A 12,990-nucleotide genomic window follows, 5' to 3' on the forward strand; every position below is an offset into this window, starting at 1 on the left:
ACTGGTAAATGAATAAGATTTATGGTCAACTTTCCCCCATTTTTCAATCAAATACATGTATAAATATTTTTTTTTTTTATTTTTGCATCAAGAAAATGAAGTGTAGGCTACAGCCTTTTTGCCTATATGGAATATACACCATTGGGAAAGCGAACGCGATTTTTCTTTATCACTACTACGATGTCTTTCAAGATTTTCTGTGTACACTAAAAAGGCATACATGAACTAAGTAATTTTACACTGTAATACATGTACGTACTCATTTAGGCTGTACGAGTTTTTTCAAAGTCCTTAAGGTGTATAGAGAGTGCATTTTTTTTGTTAAATAATTAATTTTTTTATCATTATTAAATACTTTCATATCTTTTTTCTCTATGGCCATTACATCATGTATTGAAACTTGTGTATTGATTGGTTATGTATCTTGCGAGACCCGAGCGGTTTCTTTATCAATAATTATCGAATATATAATTATTTTGCCCATGCATAGCAAGATTGAAAGATTGACACTGAATGTTGTAATAAAATAAACAACATAGCCATAGGACCCTGGGCACGTGCCCCCCCCCCCCCATTCCCCTTATATTTATTACCGATGTAATTTACTATAGAAAACATAGCAACTGTGTCCTTATGTCCTTTCAAAAATAACGTCTAATAACCGTGATAACCCCTTTTCTTTGGGGGGGGGGGGGGGGGCTTTACAGTGATTTTTTAAATTTTATTATTTCCTACGGGCCTGAACAAAGAGAAATCACATTTTTTTTTTCAAGCATGTATATTTCAGCCATCCGTACATGTACTTATGGGGCTGTCTCTTGGTTTCACAAACTTGGTCACTGGTCACTTTTTTTTTTACACCTTGTCACAAACTATATATTTACTTTGAAACCCGTATTACTAATTATTATAAATCGCTAATCACTTGTTTTATTGCACACTTGAAACCCGTATTAGTCACTTGTCACTTTCTAATACCTTGTTACAAACTATATCCTCTTTGAAACCCGTAGTTCTATTTATCATTAATCGGTAGTCACTTGTTTAATTGTACACTAATAATTCTCATCGACTCCTTCCCCCTACTTTTGCTCTTTGAATCCGATTAACAATACTTAATTATTATATGACATCGAACATGTAAACAAAGTAGATAATACGATATAGATATTCTTAATATAAATCTATCATAATATTTAAGAAGTTATAATATAAATTTAAGCATATTTTGCAGACCAAAAACCCATTATTTTTTCTAATTTCGTTCTGATATATATAGCACTCTTTCTTGCATTGTAATATAATCAAATGACCTCATGGTTTGAATATATTCAATGATTTCTTGAAGGTCAAAACTTAGCAAAGGGGAGTAATTGAATCTTAAACCGTCTTTTGATTGGTTACTTTGGATCTTGAATCTCGAAACTCGAATTTCGAAACTCGAATTTCGAATCTCGAATTTCGAAACTCGAATCTCGAATGAGCCTTCTGGGCTTTCTTACTACATTGCAATTGTGATGGATACCTAGATCAACATTTCATATTCATATATATCATTTCAAGGTCATTATTTTTTTTATCACTACAGCCTAATTAAGCAGACTTAAATAAGGATGAAAATTACAAAAAAAAAAAAATAAAAAAATAAAAAAAAAAAAAAATAAAAAAAATAAAAAAATAAATAAATAAATAAATTTAATTACACCTTTGTAAAATCACTAAATCTAGAAACTTTCTTTGAATTTCGTTTAGAAACACATGCATATGGTCCACGTATTGCAGTCCTTTTTTAAAGGACAGCAACTTGTTGAAATATATATGTTATACATGTACAGCTACAAACAAATCCGAGGAAAATTTCTTATTAGAAAAATATTAACCTCATACCTAATAATTCACATGAGTTCTAAAGTATGGGGTTATATTTTTTTTAAAATATGAAAAATATGTAGTGTCAAGTGCCTGTGGTATATATGTATCTTTGACGAGCGCATAGTATCGTTTTTGAAAGGGGCAGCAAGAAAAAACAACAACAAAGAACGGTAGATTGTCCAAACTCCAAAATTCTTTTTTGTGAAAAGGGGGGGGGGGCTATATTCGGCACTCGGGGAGGAAAGAATTTGCATGATGACATGATAGCTTATTAAGGACCATTGGGGAGGGGGGGGGGGGTAACTGCACGGTATACGTAACGGCCGGGGTCTATGATCTCGTCTAGGAAATCTGGTAAACTGCTGGACATGATTGTTAGTCCATCTCAAAAAAAAAAAAAAAAAAAAAAAAAAAAAAAAAAAAAAAATACATAACGATTAGAACGGATTTGGCTTTTTTTAAATTAGATTTGATTGATTTTCCCTAAGTTTTTTTTTCGCTTACCTGTTTTCAGATATACTCTACATTTTCAAAACTAGAAAACTTAAATTTAATTGTTCTCTCTCTATCTCTCTATAACAAAATCGATATGTTATCATGCGGCACATGTAATATATTTTTTCTCTTCGGGTATTCGTATTGTTTTGCTGCTTCTTTGGAAATAAATACATGTATATCAAAGGTCTATGTAGGCCTATAAGTAACATGTATTAAAAATTAGTTTTCGTATTCATGATAATGCACGTACATTATTTCTATGATAAAATAAAACTTACGAGTTTTATATGTTTTTCTTAAACTGGTTGCAAATTTCGTCGATTTATGTACATGTTTTTTTCGTAATGAAAGTAATTACATATATAATATATGCATACAGTATCGTAATTTTTACAAGCAACTAAGACCGCATTGTCAAACTAACCGGTCAAAGACAGTGCACGCACCTGCTACAGGAATAGTTTTCAGCTCAACCTTTTATATTTTTAAGAAGCTACATAATCTTTATATACACTCCCATTTATTATATTTTTTAATTTACAATGCTGCAATTAATGACATAAGAGTTTTAACTATTTTTAATACTAGTAATCAAATAAACGTTTTCATAGATTTACTTCATCATAAATCATAATAGTTTTTTTTCCATTTTTAAAGCAAATTCTTTTGTCAGAGAATAAAGCATACTCATTCACTGCTCTCTCTCTCTCTCTTTCAGCTAAACCCATTAAATTTTCCAAAAAGTGTATTTTTTGACACCTTTTGCAAAAGAATTCGCTACTCCGAATTAATCGAAATTGATATTCTATTTTGGAAAAACATGGGTGCTTGAAGCTGCCGTTGCAGGTTATCTACCTGTTCATATTATCTATATACATGTTTATTGTAGTTCTTTGAAGCCTGGAGTTTTCTCTTCTATAGAGTGCCCTGCGACAGAATAATATCGTAGGTTACTGGATCAATCTATTGATGTAACGTCATCAAAACAACAAATGACGTCGTTATTCCATGTTATGATGCAGAAAAACATGAGTGAAACGGAAGGCGAACACAGAAAAGACGTTTAAAGGTTATCTTATTGTTTTTTTTATATCGCTAAGACCACTTATATCATTAAAAACAATTTGAGTTTTAAGCAGAGTTTTGTCACTCTGCTGGGTTGAGTTTCCTTAGCGTTCTTCTTGACACACTTTTTTGAGTCGAAACTCAGGGGAGTAAAATAAAGTTTACTCTACTCAGATTTGAGTTGGGGCCAGGTGACATAGAAGTGTGACCGGTAAACCCCGCCGTGCGCTCCTTGTCTTAAACGAAATTTCTTAAATCCTTGTAACTTCAACTATTTTGTCAATTTAGATTGTTTTGTTCTAGGTGCAGAACTGTAGCGTTATGGTTTTATATTTTTGTCTTTAACCATAACCTTAGAGATCCCGTAATGCAAACAGTATGCAATTTATCGCATAATATTTTCTGGGCATGGTTAAGGATGTAATTCTCCACTTTCCAGCAATGGGCAATCAACTACGTTTATTCCCTAATTCTAAACATATTATTATCCATCTCCTCACCCTTTATAGTTCTTTCTACAGACCAATAAACTCGCTTGTTTTGAATTTTTCTGCCATCCGACCAAAAGATCAAAACAAGAGTTTACTGGTCTGTATTGACGACTGTAAAGGGTTATAATTAGGAGGTAGATTAAACATACAAGATGGTTAAAATTATGACTAGAATTATATAGTAAAAGGCAGTTTACTGACCGTTGCTACGAACTGGAGGAATTCTCCCCAGTAGTGCGCCGAAAATTTTCGGCGTAAACTGCGCTGTAAATTGCACCATATTTGCATTACAGGATCTTTAGTGTTCTTATCTAAGACTTATTTATATGTACAATAACGCTGCAGTTTTGCAGCAAGTCCTATTTGTTCTTTGAACATACCCTATCGAATCAACTGGGAGACGTTAACTAAGGAAATTCATGAATAGAAAAAAGATGAAGTCTTCATATTTATTTAAAAATTTATAGGTCATGCAAAAAGGTATGCAAAAATACTTTCTAAAATATAAAAATAAACACAATGTTGGGTCTCGTCTATCGCCGTAAGGTAAGAATGTACAAATGTCCCTTGACGTTTCTATTTGGCGCCCATTTTCAGTCTGCAACTACGCAGAATATAGATACACTGTATAACATTTGGACATAGTTTAAATTGTTTTTATTTAATGACCCAAACAATTCAATTAGATGCGGAATTAGTGAGTAAAGTTCGGTTGATAATATTCGATTATTCAAGATGTTTTAGCAGTTGTTACATAACTTTTGGACCACCGCTCGTGTAAAGGTAAAAAAAGTCTGCTAAAACAGAACATAATTAGTAACCATAGGAATTCCAACAGATTGTTGGAAAACTACGTCTGTAGAGTCTTTTACTAATTCTCTTTTAGAAAGATCTTACCATTCATCCAAATAGGAAACTGTGTCCCACAATGGTTTTGCCTGACACAGAATGTAGGCATTTTTAACGGTTGTCCTTGAGATGTGACTTTATACCAAGTTTCTTTTAAAGTGTTGTCACAATGAAGAAGTGTTTTGCCGGAACATGAGAGAGACCGATCTCCGTTCACTTGCATCAAAACACTATTTCCAGGTTCGCATGGATCTGTAAGGATAAGGTTTAGCATAGTGGTCATGAGAAATTTTCATAAAATCATTTCTGTGGTATAAAATTAACAATTTAAAATAAAATTAAAAAATATGATTAAAACTAGGTTGCAATAATATTATTTCATGCATCTGCATATGTATATGTAATTAGTAAGTAGCATGGAAACATGTTTATATATAGCACACTCAACAGCACTTGTTTTTAACACCATCTTAGATCTAGGGCATAGAGAAAAAATCATAACCGAAATGTATAGACAACCATTTTTAGAGCATTGCATATGTAATCCCCAGCGACAAGTTAAACCTGGTACATGTAAGGTAAGATTTGTTTTTTTTTTTATTTGAAAGGTCTTTATATCATATTTTTAAGTCACAGTCGAAGGAGTAAAGTCTTTCAACCTTGTTTAAAATTTTAGACTTAACTTCAATGTTAATCATACCAAATTAGATTACCGTTCTTTTCTTCTTCCTAAAAAATTTGCCTTGTGTAAATTTAAATCAATTACATGAAAAGCCGTGCAAGACCATGAATGTTGGTAAATTATACTTACTTGGTTTAGCACAAGGTGTATTGTTTCCTGAAGAAAAATAAAAACAATTCTGAAGAAACCTTTAATCAAATCGACTCAAGAATACCAATTTTTGCATAATAAAAACAATTCATATAAACGTAAAAATTACCGAAGCAGTATCCAGTAAAACAAGTTGGTAGTCTTTGTAGATTATAGACAAAATCGCCATCGGCACATTTCTTAATTTGAATGTTGATTTTTTTGTCACAATAAGATGAAAGACCAGACATACAAGCCGTTCTATTCACAATACTCTTGGAAACTGTTGGATGTGAACCTAGATTCAAATTATCAAATAAAAAAAGAGTATTTAAACCAATAAACATTTTCAATGGTCTGTCAAATTCATTCATTTTTTAATGTGTAAAACCCAGTTAGTCTTATATTTAACAGTAGATGGTTCATTTTTCCAATGAAATATGGAGATAACGAACAGAATTCAAGCTCAAATGCCATTTAAACAATACAAATCGGGAGCAGAGCAAACACGGACCTCAGCATATAGAGATGGGATCAGGTGCCATGGAGGAATGAGCATCCCCTGCCGACCGGTCACACCCGCCCTGTGCTCCTTGTCATGATCGGGAAATAACGGAAAAATCCGTCGACAATTAAGTGTCTAAATAATGGCCAATCAATAAGAATGAAAAATGTCAGTCAGCATTTGGCTTAATGATAGATTGTATTTGCTGACAAGGTCATTGTATCGACCATAGAACTTACGAAATGATGACTTTAAACGAGACTGTTGATATTCTTGTGTCATCAACTTGTTTGTCAATAACTTGCCTCGTTTAAGAAATTGTTCATACGTAGAGCATTTTCTTGCGTATCGAATCAACTGAGAGATATACACCCCATAAGCAGGTGATAATGGTATATTGCTTCGTAAGTAAGGAAAGTTAACGATTGCAAAGTTAAAGTCATCACGTTTATCATAAAGCTTGGTTGTTAGACTACCATTAATGTCTTTTTTAGTAAAATATCCAAATATGAAACAGATATGTCAGACTCTGTGGTATCTTTTATTTCAAGTTCACTGGGAAATATCGTGTCGACATATGAATGGAAATTACTTTTGTTAATAGATAATACGTCGTCGATATATCTAAATATCGAGTTGAAGGCCAAAGCAAGAGATTTCTTTTTTTCATGTATAAGATTTTGAATAAATTCTGCTTCATATGAATACAAAAATAGGTCTGCTAACAACGGGGCACAATTGGTGCCCATGGAAATTCCAACAGATTGTTGGAAGACCTGGTCTCCAAACACCACATAGATATTGTCAATCAGAAACTCAAGCATCTTTTTAATATCAACTTTAGAGTACTTGTGTATACAATTAAAATGTTTTTAAAAAAAATAATTTTGCAAATGACCAATGAAAGGGTAAGTAAATTTACGAGTTCCATTTTTTTTTTCCATTCGATGATATCAAAAATCCTGGACTTTAATTTATCGTGGGGAATGGTAGTATACAGAGTTGAAAAGTCGTAAGTTTTTATGTTATTGATTTTAGTAAAACTTTTGATTTCAAATTTTCCAAAGTTCCTGGGAATTTTTAAGTATCCACATCTGATTTACACCACTTCTCGAATATATTGCACAATATTCTTGAAGTTTCTCCTTCACTGCTGTTAATATTTTAGTGAGGAGTAAAGAAAGAAGCTTGGTAGAACATTTACTGGAACCCGCTATATATCTTTGTTTGTAAGAATTATTATGAAGTTTCGGAATCCAATATAAATATGGTAATTCAAATTCTTTTTGGTTGTTGGTAATATTAAAAATATTAAAAACTGACATGATTTTGTAAAATTTCCTCCTTAGAAAGGGATCAAGAGATATGAGTCTACGTTGCATTGCCACTTGTAGAATGAAAAATAATGGATCACATTTTTTGCGCGAACAGTACGAAAGGCCAGAAGGCTTATTCAAAATTTGAGTTTCGAAATGAAAAATTCAAATTTCAATATTTGAATTTCGAGACTCAAATGTAATGAAAAGGCTGAAGATACCGAACAGTGATCGATCTCAAAAAATCTATAAACAATAAAAACTATGAAGAGGGCATAAACATGGACCCCTGGAAATTCCAGACATGGGGTCAGGTACCTAGGAGGAGTAAGCATCCCCTGTCGACCGGTCACACCCGCCGTGAGCCATGAGCCCTGTGTACTGATCAGGTAGACGGAAAATTTCGAAGTCAAATTCGGTATAAAACAAATACCTTGCAATTGATATAAAACAAGTCAGCCAAAATAACACCCAATGAAAGGTTGTATCTGCTATGAAAGTAACTATAGGGACCACATAATTTATTAAATGCTGACTTTAAACAAGGTTGTTAAAATTCCTGTAGCATCTAGTTATCTGTCAGTAGCCTGTCTCGGTTAAAAAACTGATTGTTCTGGAGTATACTTTTTAGTATCTAATAAGATGGGAGATGTTAACACCATATGCTGGTGATAGCGGAATATTTCTACATGTTAAAAACAAAAAGTTGACGATGGAAGAGTAAAAACATTTCGTATGTAATACAGTTTAGTTGTTTTAGTTTGCTCTTATCGTCTATAGTCAGTAAAACATCCAAATATAAAACAGATATGACAGACTGTTTGGTGTCTTTAAACTGAAGTTCACTGGGATATATCGAATCGACATATGGATGAAAGTAATTCTTGTTAATTGAGAATACATCATCGATATATCTGAATGTCTAGTTGACGGCCACAGTAAGTGTTTTTCTTCTCATGTAGAAGTTTGTGAATTTCATAGGAACATATGATCAGATCAGCTAATAAAGGAGATTAAGTTTCCATCGAAATTTTAACAGTTTGTTGGAAGTCCTGGTCTTTGAATACTACATAAATGTTGTCATTGAGGAAATCCGACATTCTTTTAATATCAACATCAGTGTACTTGTGTATAAAATCAGAGTATTCTTTAACGAAGTGATTTTGTAAATGACCAATCAGAAAATAGCAAAATTGATTTTGAAGAATTTTATCTTAAAAAAAAAAAGACCTCCGAGTATAAGATGGATTTTAGGGTTCTCCATCATTTCAAATTTAACTGTTGCGCAAGAGGTACGCGAAATGTTGATATTCACGTTCTTTTCGCTACCGAATTCACGAAGTAACCATAAATAATATAAAATATTTGGAAAATTGAAATATAAATTTAGTGATAAATAGAAAGTCACCACTGAATAAACTGAAAAACACAGGACTCTCCTGGATCACTAAATTAATACAAAAGTTTCATAACATTTTTGGAAAATTGAAAGATATATTTAATGAGAATGAAAAACAATTAATGGTATCGAAGTTTACATAGTGTAAAAGAGAAATTAAAACGTTTCCAGCATATGAGTATTCTGTTACTCGCCCCCCCCCCCCTTCCAACACATCAACCTTCAAACGTATCTATTAATAAACATATATTAGCTAGAAAATTATGAAAAATATTAACACCAGTAAAAAGAAGTTTTCAGTGTAAGATCTGAATTATTTAACCAATTTTCTTTACAAAATGTGAATTACACATGTACACCTACAGTGTCAGGACAGAGGAATTTCTGGAATGTGATACGCAATTATCTTTCACCTGTATATTTGTAATTATTGGTCTTAGTTGATTTACGTGTATGTATTTTAAAATCTGTGAATTAAAAGTACATTAACTGTTTGGAGGTTTATTTTTAAGAGTATAAATTCAAATTTTTATCCTCATGACCGACGACGATTTTACTGTGGCGCTAATATTTTATCGTGGCGGAACTATGGTGCTGATTTTTATAACTGTGGCGCTAAAGAATTAATCTGTGGCATGGAGAAACCTAGATTTCTAGAAGTAGAATTAAAACCAAATTCTTGTAAGATAATAATGAGCCTTGCAAACAAAGACGATATTGTTGAAAGCCCCGTCGGCTGAAACCATAAAATATTGTTTAAACCGTCTTTCTTATCTAATTTATCAATCAGATGGGGGTTTAAAAATAGATAACTCCCCTTTATCAAGTTTTGATGATCAAAAATCTGCTGATCGGAAGGTCGTGTGTTCGAATCACGGCCGCGACTGACCTAAGTCGATAAAAAATAGATAGCAACTGTTCCTACTTTGAAGTGAAAGTTGCGGGTCCTTAGATGAGACCATAATAACCGAGGCCCGTGTCACGGTAAAGGTCTAAATTTGAAGCCCTTCACCGGTATATGATGACGTCTCTATATGAGTGAAAAATTCTCGAACGGGACGTAAAACAAGATACAATCAATCAATCAAACAATCAGTCAAAAATCGTTTTATATTTTTTATAAAAACAAGTAATTTCATTGATAAAATTGCAAGAAAGAATATCAAGCTAGCAGAACGAAATTAAACTGATTTGAGAGTAAATTGAGAAAATTTTGCATAAATTCTTATTTTTGCTTGTTAAACAAAACGAAATATAGTACGTGTACATAAATTAACGCATTCAAATTTTAGCACAATCACTGGAAATTAAGCGGTTGGCGTAATCATGAATTAGAGCTACACATGTCTGCGCCTTGTATTGTATTTACAGATAATTTATCAACGGTATTCTTGAATTAGTGCATTGTCTTCCCCTCTTAAGCAGCTAAAATATGAAGCCCGCTTTTTTTGAGTACACATACAGTATATTTGATATGGAATAAATAAACTTGAATCTGCACTATATAACATTATTTAAAATTAATTCAGGTGTTCTAAACAATACATTAGACCACGATAGAGTAATTGTAAACTAACTGTATGTATTCTGTGTAATAATAATCTATAATATAATTCTGAATGAAAAGTCACATACCCTATGTAAAAAGTTGAAAAGATAATTTTAAAACCTATTTTTGTACACTTAAATTGCTTTTTACGGGTCTGAACAAAGAAAAATCATTATTTTATCAAGCATATATGTTTCAGACACCAGTTTTCAGGGACTTCATAAACTAGGTCACTTGCCATTTTGTAACCTTTTTTATCAGTATAATCACTAATCTTTTGCTATATTGTACGCGTGTAATTCGTGCTTAATTTGACACATATTACCAACTACAAAACGATGGTATTTGTCTCTTAACAAAATATTTCAAAGAAACCCACTAACAAAAGTTCTGCTGATATTAAACCTCCTACCCCAACACCGTAACCAAATAAGAAAATATATAGACATTTTACCAGCATATGTTTCACAGAACAAACTTTACATTTTATAATTTCCTGTCTCCTTTTCTCTAAAAACACATTCATGAATGACACGTAAGGGTAGCAATTGTTGGAATAATAAAACGTGGGGTCAGTAGATTTTTATCAGTAAAATCGGTGAAACATGGCTAAATAGCTGTTTCCTTATGAATTGAATGACTGAGACCTTATTTTGGAATTCAGAGAGGTAATAAAAAAATGATGATTGTATTTAACTGGAAAATAACTCTGAAGATCATCATTAATATTATTCTTGTAAAATGTGTAAAAGATTTACGTGGTTCATCTGTCAGTTTATCTGTTTGTCTGTAATGCTACTTCTACCTAAGTTATAGTCCATTTTCAATGTAAATCTACAAAACAAGATTAGACTCAGATACATTATACCGTATGTTCGTTTATAAATACTATGAAAGGTGTTGTCATGGTTACTATAAAAATGTAAAATTATTTTAAATTGCTACCTTTTTCATAGTTTTGGTCTGATTGAAAAAAAAAATGTACAAGTGGAATATATACCATGAAATATAATTAAAGAGAAAACTTTGTGATATATTAAATGAAAAATCTAAATGAACAAAAAAAAGTTCCGAAGTAAAAGTTTTTGCAGTATTTTGAAATTTTATTCAAACCTACTTCAAATAATCAATGCTAGACTTTTTCGTAAAAATGTGAGTGTGAATGATGCATATAGTTGAAATTTAACTTTGCTTTGTAATAAAAAATTCAATAGGACATGTCTTTATACCTTTCACCGATGCAGATTTAAGATTTTTGTATAATCGGTAATGACCAATATTTGCCATCAAAATCAAACTTTGACAGAGAAATATATATTCTAAAGCAGGGGCATAGTTTGTAAACTTTAAAGCATTGAATATTTTCATCAGCTATGACACTATATATTGGATATGACTTAAGGAAAATGACGAGTAAATTCAAAATTTCCATGATTTATACATAAAAAAAGTTTATATTACGCCGATATTTTGAGTAAAAATCACCGAACACAGGTCTGTTCCAACTCAATGTTTTGATATTATGTGAAGAATGATAGTATCAATAAAATATGTGAATATTGTTCTGGAGCTTGTCTGCTATCTATATATTATATAGTTATAATTGATTTTTTTTTTTCATTTTTCCTCTTTCTGAAAAATATGCATATACCGCATATAGGTCGTTGTTAAAACTAACAATTTGTTTCATTTAATTCTATTTTCATACAGATTCTTACTGATGAATTTTTTAAAGTAAAAAAATCAGTTTTGATTCTTGGTTGAGGCAATACATACATGTATTAATGCCTTTCTTATGTTCATCATTTTCAAATTCTACATCAAAATGTATTTTATCTATATTTTTGTACGTATTTTGGATATTGGATAGAAAAAGATAATGACTTCAATATTCAAAATAAGAAATCAAGATAATAGAGATACTGACCATTAAGCCATACTGGGTATGTTGTTCCACAACGATTTAATCCTACAAGCCCACTAAACAGTTTTCTTGGTCTTTTGTCATCTTCATGCAAAACCTTGTACCAGCCGCTATGGATAAATCTATCGCATACTTCTCTCCCCCTTGTTTTGCTACAAGAGGAGCCTCTTAGGCCTGCACTATGTAAATATTCAAAATTCCCCGCTACACAAGGGTCGTCACCTTTATTTAAGACAGAAAGAACACTGCAGCATAAAAATAATTTCATAAACAATATAACCATTTAAAGAAAGATGTATTCATAAAAAAACTTACCTTTTGTTATAAATATTAAATTCAGAAAAATATGAAATTGAAGAATATTTGATATCCACATTTTCTTTCTGCAGTGCTACATTCTAAATGTGATCTGTTTATAACTTTATTAACGCCCATTCCGGATCTAATAATAAAATGGGATGTTCTTATCACTGAATATTGATCGCATTATTCTGTTTCTATGCGGACTTTGGAGTAAAAATTTACAATAGTCGATACCGATTGGACATTTTCTTTTACCTGGGTTAAAAATCAAAGACATAACGATTGAGCATTGATTCTTAATTCTGATATATATATATATATATATATATATATATATATATATATATATATATATATATATATATATATATATATATATATATATATATATATATATATATATATATC

At 31.5% G+C, this 12,990-nt stretch overlaps 1 protein-coding gene across 1 annotated transcript in view; it reads right to left on the reverse strand.

Moving 5' to 3' along the window:
• LOC133174113 (von Willebrand factor D and EGF domain-containing protein-like) overlaps positions 1-12,493 on the reverse strand; it is a 31,441-nt gene extending 18,948 nt beyond the window's left edge. The window contains exons 1-4 of the mRNA XM_061309154.1: positions 12,283-12,493; positions 5,717-5,884; positions 5,587-5,613; positions 4,824-5,027 (exon numbers count right to left, since the gene is read on the reverse strand). Coding sequence (XP_061165138.1) covers positions 4,824-5,027; positions 5,587-5,613; positions 5,717-5,837 — 352 coding nt within the window. The 5' untranslated portion in view covers positions 5,838-5,884; positions 12,283-12,493. The remainder of the gene's footprint in view (positions 1-4,823; positions 5,028-5,586; positions 5,614-5,716; positions 5,885-12,282) is intronic.
• Between the last annotated feature and the right edge of the window lie 497 nt (positions 12,494-12,990).

This window comes from Saccostrea echinata, unplaced genomic scaffold (assembly GCF_033153115.1).
Source record: "Saccostrea echinata isolate AGI-Se365-2 ecotype Australia unplaced genomic scaffold, CSIRO_AGI_Sech_v1 ptg000057l, whole genome shotgun sequence".
NCBI lineage: Eukaryota > Metazoa > Mollusca > Bivalvia > Ostreida > Ostreidae > Saccostrea > Saccostrea echinata.